At 53.0% G+C, this 20,764-nt stretch overlaps 8 protein-coding genes across 8 annotated transcripts; 5 read left to right on the top strand and 3 right to left on the bottom strand.

Moving 5' to 3' along the window:
* Nucleotides 1-613: 613 nt before the first annotated feature.
* On the bottom strand, nt 614-1,567 carry J4E93_008025 (uncharacterized protein; the record flags this gene model as incomplete). Its single annotated transcript, XM_049345928.1, has 2 exons — nt 614-1,084; nt 1,139-1,567. The coding sequence occupies 2 exons, from the start codon at nt 1,565-1,567 to the stop codon at nt 614-616; spliced, it is 900 nt and encodes a 299-aa protein (XP_049196861.1).
* A 1,006-nt stretch (nt 1,568-2,573) lies between these two features.
* On the top strand, nt 2,574-4,065 carry J4E93_008024 (uncharacterized protein; the record flags this gene model as incomplete). Its single annotated transcript, XM_049345927.1, has 3 exons — nt 2,574-2,763; nt 2,810-3,475; nt 3,527-4,065. The coding sequence occupies 3 exons, from the start codon at nt 2,574-2,576 to the stop codon at nt 4,063-4,065; spliced, it is 1,395 nt and encodes a 464-aa protein (XP_049196860.1).
* A 2,364-nt stretch (nt 4,066-6,429) lies between these two features.
* On the bottom strand, nt 6,430-7,303 carry J4E93_008023 (uncharacterized protein; the record flags this gene model as incomplete). Its single annotated transcript, XM_049345926.1, has 2 exons — nt 6,430-7,194; nt 7,295-7,303. The coding sequence occupies 2 exons, from the start codon at nt 7,301-7,303 to the stop codon at nt 6,430-6,432; spliced, it is 774 nt and encodes a 257-aa protein (XP_049196859.1).
* Nucleotides 7,304-9,185: 1,882 nt separating this feature from the next.
* On the bottom strand, nt 9,186-9,489 carry J4E93_008022 (uncharacterized protein; the record flags this gene model as incomplete). Its single annotated transcript, XM_049345925.1, has 2 exons — nt 9,186-9,239; nt 9,298-9,489. 2 exons carry the CDS (start codon nt 9,487-9,489, stop codon nt 9,186-9,188), a joined length of 246 nt encoding a protein of 81 aa, XP_049196858.1.
* A 3,658-nt stretch (nt 9,490-13,147) lies between these two features.
* J4E93_008021 (uncharacterized protein) lies at nt 13,148-14,851 on the top strand (the record flags this gene model as incomplete). Its single annotated transcript, XM_049345924.1, has 1 exon — nt 13,148-14,851. One exon carries the CDS (start codon nt 13,148-13,150, stop codon nt 14,849-14,851), a length of 1,704 nt encoding a protein of 567 aa, XP_049196857.1.
* A 1,600-nt stretch (nt 14,852-16,451) lies between these two features.
* CEL6B (1,4-beta-D-glucan cellobiohydrolase cel6b) lies at nt 16,452-17,624 on the top strand (the record flags this gene model as incomplete). The annotated part of the gene is made up of 1 exon (XM_049345923.1): nt 16,452-17,624. The coding sequence occupies one exon, from the start codon at nt 16,452-16,454 to the stop codon at nt 17,622-17,624; it is 1,173 nt and encodes a 390-aa protein (XP_049196856.1).
* Nucleotides 17,625-17,957: 333 nt separating this feature from the next.
* J4E93_008019 (uncharacterized protein) lies at nt 17,958-18,641 on the top strand (the record flags this gene model as incomplete). Its single annotated transcript, XM_049345922.1, has 2 exons — nt 17,958-18,049; nt 18,107-18,641. 2 exons carry the CDS (start codon nt 17,958-17,960, stop codon nt 18,639-18,641), a joined length of 627 nt encoding a protein of 208 aa, XP_049196855.1.
* A 494-nt stretch (nt 18,642-19,135) lies between these two features.
* J4E93_008018 (uncharacterized protein) lies at nt 19,136-19,747 on the top strand (the record flags this gene model as incomplete). Its single annotated transcript, XM_049345921.1, has 2 exons — nt 19,136-19,200; nt 19,261-19,747. The coding sequence occupies 2 exons, from the start codon at nt 19,136-19,138 to the stop codon at nt 19,745-19,747; spliced, it is 552 nt and encodes a 183-aa protein (XP_049196854.1).
* Between the last annotated feature and the right edge of the window lie 1,017 nt (nt 19,748-20,764).

The following is a 20,764-nucleotide window of genomic DNA, read 5'->3' as shown; positions in this document are numbered from 1 at the left end:
TTTTGAGGGTGCGGCGATGATGGAGTTCGGGGTTACCGGTCGGGGAAAGGTTTTGATTACGGCGTTCTTGTTTCATCGGTACTCTATTGCTCTCTGTTAATGGGGAGAGCTTGGGTACACTGCTTTTCGCGTGGGTAGGAGTCTGGGGATGGAATAGAGTCAAGGACCACGGTGTTTCTTTATCGACTTATTCTTGATACCCATAATCAATCGAGTTCGTCTTTTATTCCGGTCGATGACATGCTGATGTGATGCAATAAGGTAAGAGGAGAACGCGGTAGTGTATATCAAAATAATCATTATGCCATGCCATGCCATGCCGTGCAATAAAATAAAATATGAAACGCCCCAGCACTTGGCGACGTTTGATCCAAACAACCGGAAGAAGAAGAAGAGATGAGACCTTTGACCAGCAAAAGGGCTGAATGCGAGAAAACGATAGGAGATGAGACGTGAATAGAGGGTATCATCGCTGTCGTGTATGCGCGGAGTAAGGAGATGAGGAAAGACATTACCGAGATAGATGCGAACACACTAGAACGCCAAAAAAAACGCCGAAAGTGACGAATCAACGCCTTGCCGTCCGAGCTGGTAAAAAGGAATAGTATCACGATCAGTCATCCGTAGCATTCATCTTCCCCATCTCCAACCCCACCTCATCAGTCTTCATCCTCTCCCCATCGGGCCCCCTCCGTCCACCCCCCACAAACCCCCAAAGCCCAATCGCCGCAACCCCCCAAGCAACAACCACAAAAGGAATCATAACCGCCCTTCCAGCGACCTCAATACCACATTGCATGCCATAATCTTCCCGTACCATACCAGCACCTTCAACACCCGCGAGCTCACAAGCCCAGGTTTCGAGATCAAAGGTACCGAAGTTGTAGCGGAAGAAAGATGGTTGGGTGGGGGTAGAGGTGGAGGCAGTGTCGTTCATGCGTGAGGCGCGGAAGTTGACGAAACCTTCGCGGAAGTGGGAGGTGTTTTTGTGGGTTACGTAGATGGAGACGAGGGCGAAGAGGACGAGAATGGCGTTGGTGATGTGGAGGAACATTATGTTGCGACGGAAGGCGTATGATTGCGTCTGGAAAGGCATTAGTTGGATGTGATCTATCGTCTTGTGTGGGATTTGACGTACCCTGTTGCCCTTTTTCCAATCTGTTGCGACGAATCCTAGGTGTGCGGTGGCTAGACATATGCTGACTGTACCGGCGATAATGGCTAGTTTTGCTGGTACTGCGTATAGCATCCGAGGTAGAGCGGCCATGATGATGGATTCGCCAGGGTCGCCATTCCTTCTGGTCGTTTGGTATTCAAATCCCGTCACACGATTGTCCTCGATGAAGCTATAGGTTAATGCCTTGAGAGCGATGACCGGTACTGCGATGAGAAGTAACAGTGCGAGGGAAACGCTGTACAGCAGCCTCGCGATACGGTGATGCGGACATGAGCTGGTGTTGAGTGGCTGATTGAAGACTGGTGGATCATCATCCTTGATTTGCTTGGTGTGGAAGAGCGCTGTGACCTTGTCGGCTGCCGGTGGGAGGGAAAATTTGACTTTCGTCATGTTGGCGGTAATCCTGTTTCGACCCTTCACGGAAGGACGAACTGGAGAGAGGCAAGAAGGCTACGGGCGGGATTATTAGGCGTTGAGTAAATGCCGTCAAGGAGACAGAAGATTAACATAACATCTGGTCACCGCCGAGACATCGTCCCAAGAGATGCATGCTTGGATAGTCGCCCGTACCGCATCGACTCTTACCTATGATTATGATGTCGGCTGAGAGAATATCGGCCTGTCAATGCTATCCTACCGGCATAGGGCTGCTTCGTGGCAGCTGTCAAGGATTCGCTTGAACGGTCCAGTACATTTCCGGCCTGTTGTAGATGAATCGTAATGCAACTGACAGGTGTCAAACGGTCGGTTCATCGTGTATTGGTCGTCATGATGTGTCGCGACGGGAAGTGTGTGAGATGCGCAACGCGCACGCTCCACCTACTGCACCGATGATGGTTCTCGCACGTCGCAATAATACCGGCTATTATGTGTTAGAGATATCGCTTGGGTATTCGCGTAGTTTTCATGGCGATTGAAGCGGGTGTTGATAATATATCAAAGTCGATAGTGATTGATCTGTCCATGGGTCGCATGGAACGCGCATGGAATACCCAGCACGCTGTGTCGATCCTCCGCATAACGATTTGCATCGAGAAGACGCGTCCTGTATCTATTATTGTCCACGAGTTCAGTAATCCTCGGGCAGATGAGACAGTAGAAACTGTAGGCTATAGCGGAACGGCCCATGGAGGGTTTCCGTCGAGGGCGATACTCTGGCGAGCAGACTCGTGATGTTGCTAGACATCGGTACGTTGTGCATTGTGCATATAGGTTGTGAAAGTAGAGTAGTTAGTCAGCCGTAAATGTGGGAGGTGAAGAGGAGAGTGAGGTGGCAGTGGTGAAGGATGGCGAGCGGCGGTGATGTCAGACCCGGGCGCTAAATGTCGAGGAGTCGCGATCAGCCGTCGACGCGTCCACGAGACATTTCAACCAACAACACCAATTACAACCCACCATGGCCTTCACAGCGCTCAACAACAAGCCATCGGCACCCATTGTACCCGTGCAAGCACCTGCAGCACCCGCACCATCTGCGCCTGCCCCTGCGCCGGCAGCAGCACCGACGCCCGTACCCCATCCACAGGAAATTGATGTCGCTTTTGCTAGCAATCATGAGCTGCGAAAGCGCGTACACGCAGCGATAGGTATGCGACGCCAATCTCAAAGTTGACTTATGCTAATATGCCCAAGACCAAAACCCTACCCAAAGTACTCTTTTTCGCGACATTTCGACATACATCCTCAATCAAACCTCGCAGCCCGCCGCTGAGCCAGCGACTAAGAAGCGCAAGATCGAAGAGAGTGTTGCCCCACAGAACGGCGCATCAAACGCAGGAGGCAGTCTTACGAGCACTTCAACGAAAGGTTTCAAGACCTACCCAGCCGTCAGCGTCGCGATACCACAGCGGAAGAAGTTCACCCTCGAGCTACTCGACAAGAAGGATGGCGGCATAAGAGCCATTGGCGCAAACGGCAATGTAGAATTCGTTATCGCGTGGAAGGACGTCGACCAGGTCTTCTGCCTGCCTATACCCGAGAAGGCGAAGAAACAGCATCATTTTGTCATTATACCGGTACACGGCGATGGAGTGGCGCCCGTGCCAGAAGAATTGAAGGGCTCACCGCCAGAGCCAATCGTATGGACCTTCGAGGAGGCGACAGGGAAGAACATCGTTGAAGGCGAAGACCCAGGGCCAGCACCCATGGCTGAGGCGATACACCACTGCTTAATACAAGCCGGCACCGGAAAGGAGGTCATCTTCCCCGACGCCGAGGAGTTCGCGAGCGCAGTGCCAGAAAGCCACAGGAAGGGCGAGAAGGCATATCACGTCAAGGCGCACAGGGGAAGCAAAGAGGGTACGCTATACTCGAACTTCACAGCACAAAGCTCCTGCTAACACAGTCTAGGCTACCTATTCTTTACCTCCGTAGGCATCCTCTACGGCTTCAAGAAGCCCCTCGCCTTCTTCGACTTCGCCTCTATAGAAAGCATATCCTACACCAATGTGTTGCGCAACACCTTCAACGTCGTCTTCACCACACCCAATTCGGGCGACATCGAATTCAGCATGCTCGATCAAGCAGACTTCGCCGGCATAAACGAATACGTCCAGAAACACGGTTTGCAGGATGCCAGTCTGGCCGCAGACCGACGCGCAAAGAAGCTTAATGTGAACAAGGTGGGCGGCAAGAAGGAGAATGGTGCTGCGGTAGAAGAAGCTGGTGCTGAGGAAGAAGAGAGCGAACTGCAGAAGGCAGAGAGGGAGTTGCAGGATCAGGAGGATGACGAGGAAGAGGATGATGACTTTGACCCTGGGAGTGAGGGCGAGAGCGAAGGCTCAGGATCGGACAGTGAAGACGAAGACGGTGAAGGTGGTGGGTATGAAGAGGGTGATACAGCGGAGGTCGAATACGATGAAGCGGACGATGACAAGATGGAAGACTAGGACTCATCCTTCAAGAGCGCCGTATTCAGAGTTATGGAAGTCGTTGTGGTAGACTAACATTGTACTACTTCGTATACCCTTGCCAGTATTACATTCCTTCCACAGTCGCGTGATCGAGATGCTGCACTCCGCCAAGAACAATACAACGACTTCTCATCGCACCCAATGCACTCTAGCTAAAATACTGTACCCTACACTCTAACTCGGCTTAACCAAATACGTCCCTCGCACGGCCGGCACAACCAGCACAATGACATTCTCTCAGCGCTCCCACCTACCCATCGCAACGCACATGAAACACTTCCGACTATCCATAGCATTTACCCGGCCGCGTGCGCAGACACAAACCGCGACACCTACACATTCGCATACCAGACGCCACTGATCCTCAATATGCTGAGTCATGCTCATCCCGACCTAGGGAGAATGTAGTGTGTGCCACGTGGAAGACGAGAAGGGGTCACTGCCAGTGGTTGTCTAACGTGGTTCACAGGGCGGAAACGAGACACTTGATCATGAACACGCGCGTGAAGCGATAGCCAAGCAGCTAAGCACGAAGACGATGATTATGTTGACATGGCGCGGAAGGCTACTGATGCGAACTGGGAAGGCGCTGGGACCCGAGGTCGTGCTGATATACGTATATCATGTTCTACGCGAGTATGCAGTATAAGAGAGGAAGAAGAGTTGCAAAAACAAAGCTTCTATACTCTCCTTTAACTTATATATATATAAAAAAATCTTAAAATCTAATCTTATCTTATTTTATAGTACTATAATAACTTATTATTAAGAAGCTACTTACAGCTCCTGTAACACACATAAGATACATAATAACTAAATCTGCCTATTTAATATCGAAGAGATAAGAAAGAGGAGGTACGCGAGTATGCAAGAGTTTTAGATAGCAGATGAGAGAGACTGGGGGTGAGTTGGAGTGCTGAGAGGTGCGCAAGGAAGCTCGACTTTGTGGGAAAGAATGCCAGAAGCATGGAGGCTGCAGTATGGCAGTCGCGAGCCACCTCAACACGTGGCTCCGTCTTCAAGGGCAAGAACGGCACAAACATCACGTGTGGGCTATCTGACCTCGCCTCAACCTATATCGAGCGACAAGGCTCTCACACTACGACGCCCTCTGAGTTATCACTAAACAAAACCTGAACAATCTACACTACACCTCCTCACGATACCTTCCTACACAACGAACAACACACCTACACGCGCGCACACCACACCTAACCCAAACCCACCTACCACTCGCGCCGCCCCCAGTTTTGGTAGCAATGAGCATCCTCTTCCTAGCCTGCCTCCTAGCAATCTGTCTCCCAATCCTCTCGGTACAACTCCCCCGCCTATTCCCCCATCTCCAAACCACCCGCTTGTTCCCCCACCTCCAACTCCAACGCCCCCGCTCAGACTCCACAGAAAACCGATCCCCGCTACACCAACGGCCACCATCCCTACGACGGCGCCTACGACCGCGAAGGCCAGCCCCAACGCCGCGAAGTCAAGAACAACAAGGGGGAGGGCAAGCGACGGACGGTGCGGATAGTGGAGCCAGAGAGGAGGGACAGGAGGACGAGGGAGGGGAGACGGGAACGGGAACGGGGTCAGAGGAGATCCATCGACAGCCGAAGGCGGTATTGAAGGTGGAGGGAGAAGGGAAAGGGAAGGGGAAGGAGAGGGCGGATGGGAGGGAGACGGGGAGGAAACCTTGGGATTCGCCTGTGAGCAGGATGGGGATGGGACGGAGGGGATTCGGGATGGGAATGAGACTGGGAATGGGGAGTGAGGGGTTCGAAGTGCCGAGTACGCCGCCGAAGAAGACGGGGAGGGAGATGGAAGCGAAGGGTGTGGCGATTCGATTGTTTCCTCCGGATGGGGACGGCGGGTACATGTACGACCAAGCGTCAAACGACGAGATACCCGAACCGAACCGCGAGACCACTGCCCGACCGACACACAGCTCCTCTCGAGCCCCGCAGGATGCTACCTACGACTCCGTCACAAACCCCCCACCACAAAAGTCGAAAAGCAAACGCAGACCCAGCGCCATATCCGCCCTCTGGACATGCGTCGCCATCTTAGCCATCCTGCTCTTCATCCTACTCTTCGCAATTCTAATCGCACACTGTCTAGCCTGGTTCCTCGTATACAAGACCGAAGCCAGATTAGGAGAAGCACGGCGCGGCATCATGCAAGGGGGAGAGATGAGGTTGTGCTTATGCGCAGCATAAGTGTAAAAAATGGAGATTCGCTATTGAATTGTAAATGAGGACTCGCACCCGCTGTAAACGCTAGAATGGAAATGGAAACGTGTTACTACACAGACGCACAGGATGCCTGTTGTGTAAGAGACGAGGGCTAACAGCATTCGTGGCGTTCGCCGTTGGCAGCTGGTGCATGACCGGTCCTTTCTAACAGCTCTTGTTCCTTTTGTGGCGACCGTGGTGGTGTGGACTTCTCGTCGTCCTTGCTCTCCAGCATCGAATCAATGCCAAACTGGGCTTCGCCCCCAAAGTTAGAGTTAGTCCTGCGAATCGCGTCCGCCATAGCATGAGCCGCAACATTCGGCCGCTCAACCTGCCCAGCATGTTCCGGGTCCTCAGGGGGATTAAACAACGCAGCCTCATGATCGTCAAAGTCCTGACCAGGGTTGACAGTCTCATACTCCACCAACTTAACAATACGATACATGCCAAACGCCAGCAGCGTACCCATCAGCGGCCCAAACCAGTAAATGTAGTGGTACCCCGGGAAATTGTGCGTAGCAACACAGGGCCCGAAGCTCCTCGCAGGGTTCAGGCTGCCGCCGGTGAAGAACACGCCGACCATTTCTGCGACGAAAAGGGCTAGGCCGATGCCGATCGGGGCGAGGAAGGTGGCCTTGTGCTTTTCGGCTGCGAGCATGAAGATGGTGAAGACGAGGAGGGAGGTGAGGAACATTTCGAGGAAGACGCCGCGGGCGGCGGAGACGCCTGCGCCGAGGGTGGTGGAGACGTTGAGGGGGCCGGGGATGATGGCTTGGATTACGCCTGCGGCGGCCATGCCCGCGAGCATCTGGGAGACGAAGCAGAGGCATGCTCGGATGGTTGGGACGGCGCCGATGAGCCAGAGGCCGAGTGTTACCTGTGGGTGTTGTTAGTTATTGTTTGCATGCGTTCCTTTGGGAAGGCTGGCTTACGGCAGGGTTGAAGAGTCCTCCGCTCACTCTGAAGAATACCCAGACATTTACCATCAAACTGAAGCCGAAGATCAGACTGATGTACAGCAGCACACTCGTATCTGGCGCCTGTGTGATACTGTTGTTGTCCTGTCCAGAGGTAACCCGGTTACTGTATGTCGCCGCAGTGTTGGCTACACTCGTTCCTCCAAACGCAAAGAACAGAAACATGAACGTGCCGGCAAACTCTGCTGCAGCGGCAACGAGCTCATTGCGCCATTTGTTAGGCATAAAGCTCTTTGCCTTCTGAGGGCGGTGGATATGATGGGCATGGCTGTGAGGAGTGCCCTGAAGCCGCGATACCGACTCCTTCTTGTGTAACGGTAATATATTCTTGAGTGCCATCTCGACAGCCTATACTGTTGAACAAGGTGACAGACTCAGATAGTAAGTAAGTAGTACTGGTATACCAAAACAGCGAGCTATACGCTATGCAAAGACAAAAAAAGATGCCCAAAAGGCTGACAGACAGAGAAGACGAGAACTGGATGCAAAAGAGGATTTCCAAGGTTGTGTAGCCCCCGGGCTGAGAGTTAAATCGAAAACTCACTAAGAACCACCCAGCCTTTCCTAACAGACCTGACGTCTTCTGCAAGCCTTCACGCCATAATAGTCGTGCGGCGCTCGGGCGGGGGTACTGACGTAGCCTGGGGGCCGTACTTGGGTTAACAAGTGAGACTGACGGTTCACCCGTGATGGCGTTGATGGCGTTACGGCGTTCCAATAACGCAGCATGCACGTCTCACATCTTTGCGATACTGCGCGAGGGCCACGATCACGGTGTTCAGCACGTTCAGCCACGCAGGTCGCTATCCCTGCGTGAAACCCTTATCCCCGATCTTGGGGGCAGCCCTGGAGAGCCCGCGGAGGGGGTGTCGGTGCAGGACGCAGCGGCCCCTGCAGTGTGAATGGCTGGGTGTTCGTGATGCTGAAGATCTGGCGTCGGGGAGGGGGAGTTCAGATCGTCGGCTAGAAGCGAGACTAGACTGGATGCGGGCGCAAGGGACTTGAGCTAGCAGGCATGATGTCATGGGAAACGTTAATTCTCCAGATCTTCATCCCTTTGGCAGTCTGTGGGTTATGGGGGGCTGAGGCCGCCATGCGCGTTCATCACAATTTCATCTCAACATGCAGAGGATCTACGAGTATCGAGGAGAGTGTTGTTCGCCTTGCGGCCCAGCTTTCTGATTGCTACCCCGTGCCCACGATCGCAATGCGGGTAACAACGACCTCGCCAATCCGATGAACCCACAAACGGAAACGTCTTCCATCATGATCGCTTCGCACCGTGCGCAGATTTTCCCAGTCCAGTGGCTGATTTCCAAAATATCCCCCGGCGCGGAGCGGTCTCCACTAACTGTAAACGGGTCGATGAGACACGGAAACGGATTAGCTCCGTCCCTGCGAACTTGTTGACGAGGAACGATTCTGGTGCACCAGCGCGCGATGACGAGGGAAGGATCTGCAAGGAATGGGGGGTGGCCAACGTCGATCGAGGGGATGGCAAGGCGGAGATGTGATGGAGGGTTGCAGGTGAACCTTCCGAGGTTGGGATGGGTATTCAAGGTTTGGGGTTTGTTGGCACACTGGAAAGGGATGCATTGATCGTAATGTATTGATGTGTTCTGAGTTTATCATTGGGGATGGATTGTGCGATCAGTTTGCGGCGGCTAACTTTACAGCTATTTCAAGGTTGGTACTTGGTCCTCGACCGGAAGTGGTCTTCCACGGCTTCGTCGAGAGTTTCTCCTCACTACCTAGGTACCAAATTCAGGGTCAACTTCTCCAGGTCTCCTTATTCAGAGTCGTCTACGCCCACACGTGCTACACGTGCTTCGCGATCTTGTGCGAGGCATTACCACATCCCCTGCTCGTTGTAGCCGGTTTGTCATCGCTTTCACAGCATGTCCTGGTTGTTGGCGATCTTCTTCACTAACTTTGTCTCGGCCACCTGCACTCCGACCATCTTCATCAACGCATCTCCGCCTCTGGCTGCATGTATGCCTCACCTCCTGCATGTTGCCGAAGAGCGTCGAATCATGATCTCCGGCATGGCGCCGTCGTCCCGGTCGTCCAAAGTCTTTTAGATCCTCATCTGTGTATTCGACATCGTCGACTTCGAGGCTGTCCCAGTCGCTCAATTCGTCATCATCAGGCTCTGCGATTGACGTGTCAGGCCCCTCGTCATCATCTGCAGGCATACATTGGTCCGTTTGGCGCATGTTTTGACAAACGAGTTCGGTGCTGCGAGTCGGACTGGATCTTGTGCTTGTAGTTTTGCGACACAGACCCTGCATTATTGCTACCGATGCGTTGCAATGCATCGTGGGTTAGAGGCAGCGGCTGGGAAATTGTTCTTAGCAGTGTCGTTAGATTTCAAACAACGCATAACGATCAATATTTCGCACGCTGTGAAGTCTGCGAGGCGGCCATCAATGCTCTGTGAAGCAAGAGGCTGAGACGTGGCTAAGCTACATAATTGAGTTGTGTACGTACAAGCTTCACTTTGGCTCTATCATCTTCTCAGCATAATATCACACACTATGTCACAAGTAAAGTGGATACTTCTCGTGGTTTATGCTATCATGCTTTGAATACGAAGACAGTGTATTATGCGTCAACATATTGCAGGCGGAGTTGTCCATCTTCAAAGACCGCGAACAATTCAAGTCCGTTCAATTGTCATCATTGGAAGCGGTGCCAGAATCAAGATGATCGTCACAACGTGTGTCAGTCAATGCGATCAAAACTCCACATTATCATGTTTCACGACAACCGACGCGTGTATTGTCGTGGTATATGAAATTGAACAAGTCATGCAAAGATCACTGCGGTATCGTGTCCATTCGTGCTGACACTTTAGACCAGTGACGAATGAATACGACCTTTACATCTGCAATTTATGTACCGGTCGCTATTTCTTCCGTATACATCCCTTCTTACACGGCTACATACGCAATTCTAATACCTTCAGAGCCTGCTCCGCATGATCCCAGCCTAGCAGGTCTCCACGCGTTCATCAGCGATCCTGGGTATCCTAGTCAACACCAAAGATTGAGAATTATCATCTACCCTGATGAGACGACTTGTACATTGCGACAGCACTTAGGTCGCTTTAATGCCAACATAATTCAGCGAAGATGTTCGCACCACTTCTCAGTGAGCCATATTATCCCACCGCATCATTGTGGCTAACCTTTGGTCTAACCATGTTGTTGCTGATCGGATGTGGAAATGCGACGATACTTTCGTGCAGTTCGAGGTGAAGATAATGCACGATCTCATGCGAATTTTATAGGATAAAGGTAGCATGATTCTTCGGCGTCTGACAACGTCTTCAATATACGCGGCGACGTTTGAACAGCAGCCTCCGGTCACTCTAGAAGTGCCATAGACTGAGCTCTTCCTCTGACTGTACATCTCAATCAGCTCACTCTTCATCATTCGATTTGCACACGACTGCGCAAAATCTGTATGCTCACAGAATTATTGCAGCGGGTCACTCCCGGTACGTGAGCTGCCAAAGGTTCGCACATAAGCAACAGTGGGCGCGTATCTGCAACTACTTGTATTACCGGTGACCGGGGTATAACGCACCTAACATTGTCCTCCGCTTGACCAGATAGAACGAGAGCTGGCCGTGGAAGCCGTGGAAGCTACGTCGAATTATAGCGATGCCGGCACCCTCGGGGCATGATTGACGTGCAAACTTTGCAGCAGCAAGACGACCGTTGAGCGAGTGCCTAAGTATTCAGATGCTTGCAGCAGAAGTCCGGCGAGACATTGTTAAGTTAATCACCATCCGTTGTATTTCGCAGGCGCTGGGGGCTGCACTGGCATGTTAGCGACGGGCTTGGTTCTGACGGGAGTATCCATAGGAGGAGAAGAAGGTTTCAGCGATTCTTGAAAAAGTGAACATCAGCTTTATCACAGATACTTGATGGACGGCTGCATCGCCGTGGTACTGTACCCTGATGGAAGGCCTCGGAAGCCGTGATGGCAAGTGGGTCTCGGCCCAAAGCGGATGCCACTAGGCTAAGTGGGCATTAGTCACAAGTGACGTAACGCGAAAACCAGGTCGCGACGGGATCGCATCCCAACCTCGAAACCCCCTTTGCGTACGACGCGTTCGCCGCAGCGTCCAATGACCATCGCCTCCATGCCGTAGGGCTCGAAATCTCCTCACGCCGTTCCTGATGACACAGGCGTACTCCCTGCGGAGCTCCAGCATCCAGACCCCTTCAGACGAACCCTAGGAGCGAACGTCGCGCGACCGATCCACCAACCTACCACGACCGAGGGCCAGCTAAGGTGGACCAGAACATCAGAAATAACGATCGGCTCTCCGACATAAGCCCACCGTGGAACTTCTGCGTGTATGCGTCAGCAAACGGCTGAAGAAAGAACACAGCCCACATCTGACGACGCGCGCAAGATGCGATGATGCAAAGTCTACCTCAGGTTGCCTGAAGACTTGCCCAGGGACCTGCGTCGCTTCGACTCTTCTGCACCACCCAGATAACCGGTATTCAAACATGCCATTCAGCACTAGGAGTACAGGAGAAGGCTTTGGATTACCATAGCGAAGCCCTACCAATCTCTGCGCGGCAAAATTTCGCCGACACTGGAGCTTTCGGATGTTATCATGTCAAAGTGACGAAAGACCTCCACATTGCGCCGTGCCTTCCCAGTTAGACAGGATGTACTCGACTTGCAAATAATTCGTCTGACCGTTTGCACAATGGAGACAACATCCGCCAGCCTTGGCAGCTTTCGCTATGCAGTGGGGCTATGGAAGTGCCCAGCTTGTTTTACAGGTCTCGTCAGCTTGAAACTGGATCGCATCGGAAACTTTCATGTTGAAATGCCTGCTTTTCATGCTGCTCGCCAATTCAACCTTTCGTCTCTGGTGTAGGCCATACGGGCTAGCTGCCAGCATAGTACGCGGCTTTCGCGTGATCTCCCAGGCTTGTCCGGCTGCCGACGTACCCCATGAATTCCAGGTCTACAGATGTCTGGGGTAAAAAGCACCACATCGCTTATTTGTTCATCTTGCATACGTTACGACCGTAGCGGAACACTCGGCAACGGTTTGTTACTATGTTGGGAAACTCTGCTCTTCGCTGTTCACCGCCAAGGCTTATGCCAATAGTCTTGATTCTCTAGACGACGCCGACCTTACCGTCGGAATGCACTCCGCAACGCATCAAGCTCCGTCTTACTTTCGAAGACTTCATCGTCTGCCATCTCGAGATCAAGAGGCCCACGTATAGCGATGCAGTTGATCTTGCTGACACCCAAGTAGTATCCATATTTGTGACCAGTGTCAACATACAACAACAACGATACCTCTCGTTGATATCCTTCTCGAGGTCGAGTTGTGTAGATTGCATGGGGTAGAGCAACGTGTTCCTGTCGATCTTACCCCACAAAATCGGGTCTGGCGTGCGTCGAGAACCACAGTTCCCAGAACGTCTTTTGACTGCTGGCCAATGATCGCGGTTGGTGTTACTTGAAAGCGCAACAATTTGAACGTTAACGCGGGCCATACGGCTACTACCAGGCAACGGAAAGCCTCAAGCCACTACAGGCTTGGATAGCAGTCTCCACAAATGCTTGTACAGGCATTCGTCTACTGATATCATCGTTCTCAAGATGACGATGAGAACCACACGCGAGGCCTGCTAAGATCCCAACAACGTAAGCCGATGCCGCAATACTGGAAGTCGCTAGAGATCTTTGGCAGTACCGGCTGTCATAGTTCCTGAGCCACAGGCCAGTATAAGAGTCACCCAGTTCGAACGTGTTGGAAGGTATCCTCAGATTTCACCTCATCCCACAGTCGCTCAGTTTTCCAATATGAGATACGCTTTCGCTCCCATCGCGTTTGGCCTCGGAGCCAACGCCCTTGTCGTCCGTCAGGCTACACAGTGCTTCAAGCTTGAAGCGTCAGGCGGCGCATCAGGTGTACTTGGCCAACTCGACGACGGCCAGAACCGTGTCGGTAACGGTGGTCTGCCTACCAGCTGCTACTGCCTGGACGGCAACGGTGGCTTCACTGATTCCAATGGACGGGGTTGCATCCTAACTCCTCCCACCACACAATTCCAATGCGATGTTGGCGCCACTCCCACCAACGGCTTTGCCGTTGGCCCCAACGGTGGCGTTACATACAACGGCTCCGGCAAGTTCTACGCTTGCCCCGTCAATGACAACGGCGAGTACAACGTCTACACAACTCCTGCCCCTGGCCAAGCCAAGTGCGTCGAGATCTCTCTAGGCTCTGCTGGTTCTTGCGGGGCTGGCGCTACACAACCCGCTGGCTCTCAGCCTGCTGGCACACCTCCCGTAGCCACTGCTACTGTACCTGCTGGTACACCTCCTGCTGCCACATACCCTGCTGGCACACCTCCCGCTGGCACACCTCCCGCTGGCACACCTCCCGCTGGTACACCTCCCGCTGGTACACCTCCCGCTGGTACACCTCCCGTAGCCACCGCCACTGTACCCGCCGGCACACCTCCTGCTGGAAAGCCCTCTGGTATGCCTGGGAAGCCTTCCGATATGCCCGGAAAGCCTGGTCAGTCAGGTATGCCTGGAAAGCCTTCCGGTATGCCCGGAAAGCCTTCTGGCATGCCCGAGTACCCCGGCCAACCTGGAAAGCCTCAGCAATCAGGCAAGCCAGGCTACCCCGCCATGTCCGAAGGCCAGAAGCCCTCCCAGCCCGCACCCGGTGTCCCTCAAGAGTCTGAGTGTGTTCACAGCGTCGTGACCGTCACTGTCACTGCGCCTGCTGCTCCTCCCGCTGAGACTCATCCTGCCCCTCCCGCTGAGACACACCCTGCTCCTTCTGAGACCAAGCCGGCCCCTCCCGCTGAGACTCACCCAGCTCCCCCTGCTGAGACCCACCCTGCACCTCCCGCTGAGACCCACCCTGCACCTCCCGCTGAGACGCATCCCGCTCCTCCCGCCGAGACTCACCCCGCTCCCTCTGTGACGAAGCCCGCGCCTCCAGCAGAGACCACGCCCACAAAGCCCGACGATACCGACGATGATGTTGACAACGGTGGTGAGGGTTCATGCCCCAAGGACCTCAACGGCAACTACGAGTACCCCCACCTGATCGTACCTGTCGACTCCGAGCAACCCGACAAGGCCCACGACACCTCGTACAACGGCAAGATCGATAGCCACACTTGCACCATCTTCAACTTCGATATCCCCGCCTCGATGGCTGGCAAGAAGTGCTCTGCCATGTTCATGCTTCCCAAGAAGGAGGACCTCGAGACCTCCGACTACACCATGTCTGGCCACGGAAAGTGCACCATCAGCAAGCTCAAGGGCCCTGCCGATGCAATGACCACCTACAAGAACATGCCCGCTAAGGATAAGGACGTTGCCTCCATGGAGATGACCCCTGGCAACACCTACCCCGTCGAGACTGGTGACTGCGAGGCGGGCAAGACCGTCAGCTACATGATTTGCGGCAGCGGTGACTTCTCCATGGATTACTTCCAGGACTACAACCCAAGCCCCATTGGCATGTACGTCCGCCAGTGCTAGATTGTTAGCGTTGGTGGCTGAGACCTTGTTGTGATCATGAATCATCAGCAAGTGAGTCTAAAAGGTGTATCGGATATGAACACCACCTACCTCTTCTTCATCGTCGCTGAGACGAGTCCTTCCTTTGTTATAACAACATGATACGATAAGACGACATGGCACTCCTTATGAATAGTTCTGTAGAATAGATTCCAATTCGATGTATATTTTTACTCCCAGACGTCGATCTTGCGGATCTTGTTTCTGGTGAACGTCGAAGCTCGACACCATCCTATAGTCGTGAGTGTTTGCGGTGACATTGACGGGTATAGGTAGCGCTGGACGTGATGGCGAGTCAAAGTAACTGGGGACGCGCAATGGAGACTTCGGGACCGCTACAGTCACTGCCAAGACGCTAACGGCAAGGACATCAGCTTCCCGCCCTGTCGCGCACTTCGCGTTCACTACGAGATGTCACGCGTCCGACTGCACCCCATTTCAACTCATCCGATGCGAGCGACTACGTGACTACTGCGTTTTTGAGACCTCCGACGCGATGTTTGTTGATAGGCACTCTGCCCGACTTCGACTGTCATGCACGCCACACGTGTCGCACAGCACCATCATTTTCGTGCCTTTTCGTGCCTTTTCGCGCTCCATCCGCAAACCACGCCTTCAGCTAGATCTCGGGATATCTGGATGACGGTATGTACTCAGGTAACAGAATACATCGTTAAGGCTATCGTAACGCACTCCGTTGGAAGCGCGCATTCGTTCGGAAGGGAGGTCAACTGAGCTCTCCACGTTTGTATGCCAGAGGACCTTCAATCTGCGCGATCGTCCCAACCCCAGTGGCTAAGCTCGCGATATCACTTTCGACATCTCTCTAGTGTTGGAGTTCCTGCATCGTGCGTGCAGCATCTACATCCAACTCAGCCTCAGGGTACAGCCGCTCACACTCGCGCTAGAAGACGCAACGAATCTTCTGTACAGTGTCTGCAGATGGCGAGCTGCAGTCCGAAATGACACAAGATCCCCACACTACTCTATACGCAATATACACAGCATTAGCTTGACCACCCCGTCCAATCTGCAGGACGCTCTTCGGGGTCGCAATATCACGAGCCGGATTGCGGGGTCGATGTTTCAACATAGCTGGGGTAGAAGCCGGGTAAACAGCTCAGATATATTGACTACCCGCAGCACCCCCGGTAGACTTGGCCTTGGCTAATTTACTGTTAACAGGACTACATACCAATTTAGGGGCGAACGACCGTTCCTTACATTCGCGAAAGAAAGCGCACAGTACGCCATCGATGAAGCACTACAGCAACGCCGCCGTGGCGCTTTGTATGCGAGATGTCAATGCTTTTTCACCAAGGACTTGGACCGTCTTGAGTGCTGTTAGAATGTACAACGGCCCGACGGTACCGTTGACCAAGTCTAAAGACAGCCACGTGAACGTAAGGGCAAGCCTGTACCAAGCCTGCTACAAAGGAAAGAGATGATTGGATGGGTCTTTTGCGCGGCGCTCATCTTCATGGCATTCTATAAAAGCCCCAGGTAATCCACCGTACGATTCATCACCACCTCGAGTCAATCTCAAGCCTCTCGTTTCATCATGGTGCAACTCACACAGTTCGTTTTGGCAACTGCCGCCCTCGCTGGTGCTGCGTCCGCAGCTCCTAAGCCACCCCCAGGCCCGAACGTCAACCCTTGGGCTGGCAAAGACCGCTATGTTGTCCAGAGCTACGGCAAGAAGCTCGATCAGACCATTGCAGCCTTCACGGCCCAGAACGACACTCTCAATGCAGCGCGCACTCGCACAGTCGCCCAGAAGATCTCGACTTTCACTTGGGTCACCACACGCGATGGTCTCAGCCTCATTCCCCAAGCCATCAAGGAGGCTCGTCAACAGAAGAAGGGCCCAAAGAAGATGATCGTCGGACTAGTTCTGTACAACTTGCCCGACCGTGATTGCTCTGCCGGCGAGTCTGCTGGTGAGCTGAGCTCTGAGAACAACGGCCTCGAGATCTATAAGAAGGAGTTCGTCGACAAGTACGCCAAGCTTGTTTCTGAGGCCAGGGATCTCGACTTTGCCATCGTTCTCGAGCCCGACAGTCTGGGTAACGCCGTCACCAACCAGGGCGTCCCTTTCTGTGCCACCGCCACCCCAATCTACGAGGAGGGTATCGCATACGCCATCTCCAAGTTGCAGTTCCCCAACGTACATCTGTACATCGATGCTGCGCACGGCGGCTGGCTCGGTTGGGCAGACAATCTGAAGCCAACTGCTGAGGTCTTCGGCAGGGTTGTTGCCATGGCGAAGAAGCTCAACCCCATGGCTAAGATCCGGGGTTTCTCCACCAACGTGTCGAACTACAACTCCTTCCAAGCCAAGATCCGCGAGAACTACACCGAGTACTCGCCATCTTGGGACGAGAGCCACTACGCCACATCGCTCGCTCCTTACCTCGAGGCCGAGGGTCTGCCATCCCACTTCATCATCGATCAGGGTCGCGTCGCTCTTCCCGGTGCTCGTGAGGAGTGGGGTGAGTGGTGCAATGTTGAACCTGCTGGATTCGGTCCTCTACCTGGCTCCAAGCAGAACAACACCAACGTCGATTCTCTTGTCTGGATCAAGCCTGGTGGCGAAAGTGATGGAAAGTGCGGCCTTGCTGGCGCGCCGGCTGCTGGTGCTTGGTTCGACGAGTACGTGCAGATGCTGGTCAAGAACGCTGACCCGCCTCTGGCGCCCACCTACATGAAGAAGCCCACAGGCCCCAAGGCCTAGATTTTTTGGAGCTGACCGAGTGTAAAGTACGCGGTTCTGTTTGATGTACATATTAGATCGAATACTCGAGAATGTTATAAGACATCTATCTTTTCAAAGTCTCACCGACCTTGCTACGCCATCGAGATCTGATCTATTTGCAGGGTCCTCCAGAGCTATGCACTCTGAACCCACACGTGACTCCAAGCTAACCTCACCGCTGCCTAGCCTGGGCCTGCAATTATTTAGAGAAGGCAATTCTCTTGTGAGTCCGCCACAACAACGTCTTTGCCACAAATCTACGCCGAGTCTCCATCGAATTCTCAAACCCAACCCGATACCCGAGTCCACAATATGGCGACAGCCTTCTGGGACCGCGAGAAGGCCTACAAAGAGTGGGAGGAATTGCTCAAGCGGGCAACTAGTCCTGAGGAATCTGACAAGATGTAAGCCGATGAACTGAGCGCGTACTTCATCCACAATACACTAGCTAATCGTAACAGCGCCGCAGCAAACCAGCTGAACTCGCCCCTACTTCGTCTACCTGGCGAGATCCGCAATCATATCTACACCTGCATCTGCCGATCCATTACAGTCAAGCACGGGAAGCGTTCAGAAGTTTCCGGAAGCTCATGTCTCTTCACCAAAACCTTCCTCCTCGCACGTAAACAATTCTACTGCGAGGCCATCGCACTCTTGTATACCCACGCGACGTTCGAGTTGTCTGGATGGGCAGGATGGGCAGCTCACGTAAGCCTCAACCCCAAATATCGCAACCTCATTTCCTCGCTATATTTGGACCATAATATTCTCCATACTGCAACACGGAAGGCTCGAGAGTTCAAGGCTGGTATAAGGACTAAATCTGATCTGCCTGGGGTTGAGAGGGTGCTTTTGAAGCAACCTACTAGGGCGAATGATGTATACATCAATGCGCTACAAGGAATGTTTGGAAAGCAGACCTTACAGGTCACCGACGAGGAGATTACAGATCCAGAAATGCTCTTTTTGATGCGATATTCTTCAATGCAAAGTTGAACTCATCGCGGATAGCGCATTCTTTCCCAATCTATTTTCCTTTACTCATGAGAAGCTGGATACCTAAGTATGTAAGGAAGCGATTTCAGACAAGTTGGGAGCGCAAGTCTCTGAGACCGATCCAGAAATTCTGATGGATATACTTAGTGTCATTTGTAGCAACACCTTAGAACTGAATCAAGAAATATCCTCCAGCTCGGCCCTATGCACGTGATGATCCGGCGCGTGATCTCGAGGGTCTAATCCCACCTGGGCAGTCTTGCAGCCACTTCCGCACGTACCCTCTGTATATAAAACACCTTGATCGCCGAAACCAGTCCTCTTCTCTTGTCTTCCCACAGATTGTTCTCGGTAAGCCATCAGCTCATACAGTCCCGTGAGCAACTACGCTGACTGGTTGGTGTAGCCCACAAACCGTCAAACACACGTACCGGGGTAAGCGTTCTAACCATTGAACAACGTTCAGGGCTTCAATCCTGACCCCGCGTAGCAATATGTCACGACAGACAGTCACCTCACGCCAGCGTCGCGTGCTCACTTCCGAAGAAGCTCGCGAGATGTAAGTACCGGGACCATTCAACCCTATCGAGACGACGGGCATCTGCTAACATGTATCCAGCACACTGAAGAACCAGGTCAACTCACATCTCTTACGGCTGCCAGGAGAGATACGCAACAAGATCTACGCGTACGCGTGTTCCCGCACTCAGGCCGTCTTCAACAACAGTCCTCGAGCCCGCAAGTCCACAGCCATCATATCCACCTGTTCTCAGATGCGCCATGAAGCCCGCGCCATCTTCTTCGCGCATGCGACTCTCGATTTGAGGGCGCTCCTGTTCTCGGAGTTCCCACAGACGCTTCCACACGCGGACTTCCAGCTCGTCACTTCCATCCATCTACGATCGCAGCGGATTACAAGGCTCCTAAGGGAGGATGAGCATTTTGTAGCGGAACGACAGGGAGCCAAACTCTTGCCGGAACTGGAGCGAGTATATGTCGCTGGTTGGAGTAAATCGCGCATGCCAAAGGATAGTTTGGGGGTTGACGCGCTACGAACTTGGGCGGGAAATGCGGACTTGCAGGTGGCCCACAGCTCAGCCTTCTAGGGAATTTCACACGTGGAAGTGCTGCACAAGACAGTAGCGAGAGTCCCTGTTGATACGTCATAACCAGCTACGCTATGGAGAAATGTAGTAGTCGCGTGATACACGCTAGATGATGAATTCTCGCTTGCAATCACTTCAGCACGTGCCATGTGTAAACAAACGCACCCACGGGCCAACCCCCAAATCCCCTCACCTTCTACCGACTCCAAACTATCCTCAGTATCACATTTCTCCATCGACTTTGGCAGACAGTCTAACGGCTCAGTCCGTCCGTGGACTTTTTCGACTGCGCTGAACTGTTCTGCACCACGCGCCGGCTCCCTTGATCAAGATGTCGCAAAATGCAGGAAACTTCTCACAGAGCGGTGTGTTAGTCTCTCAGAAAGCTCGAAAGATGTAAATATTATTTTCCGTGCTTTGGAATTCGATGTAAGCTAATGCACACTCAGTACTCTGCAGAACCAGCTCGACTCACCTCTCTTGCGCCTTCCAGGCGAGATCCGCAACGAGATCTACATCTATGTCTGCATCTCTATCGATGTCTGCGTCACAAATGATGTTGATGCAAACATTTACACGTCCTCCAACCGCAAGTCTACTGCTCTCATCTCAGCGTCTTCCCAGATCCGTTACGAGGCCCGCGCCATCTTCTTCGCTCACGCCACTTTCGATTTCGGATACACTGAGTTTGAGCACATGTCACGAGCATGTTATCATACTGACTTCCGATTCATTACTTCAATTCGTCTATGGCCGTTCCAACAACGTCCTTATCCACGACTATACAGACTGCAGGGGCCTACGAAAGGGCAGGGCGCAGAATTCTTACCAGCACTAGAGCGAGTGTATTTTCCTCTTCTAGAAGAAACAGAATCAGAGGCTAGGAACTACGTGATGAAGTACAGAGTGAGGCTTTGGGCTGGAAAGAAGGATCTGGAAGTGAAATTCATGTCCTAGCATTATACCTAGGTCGAGCATCTTCCATGTGAAGCTCGGGCCAAACAGGTACAACGGGTA

The sequence above is a fragment of the Alternaria ventricosa genome (assembly GCF_023758065.1).
Source record: "Alternaria ventricosa strain BMP 2768 chromosome Unknown scaffold_15, whole genome shotgun sequence".
Lineage (NCBI taxonomy): Eukaryota > Fungi > Ascomycota > Dothideomycetes > Pleosporales > Pleosporaceae > Alternaria > Alternaria ventricosa.
Note: the sequence above shows the minus strand (reverse complement) of the source record. Positions and strands in the feature narration are given on the sequence as shown.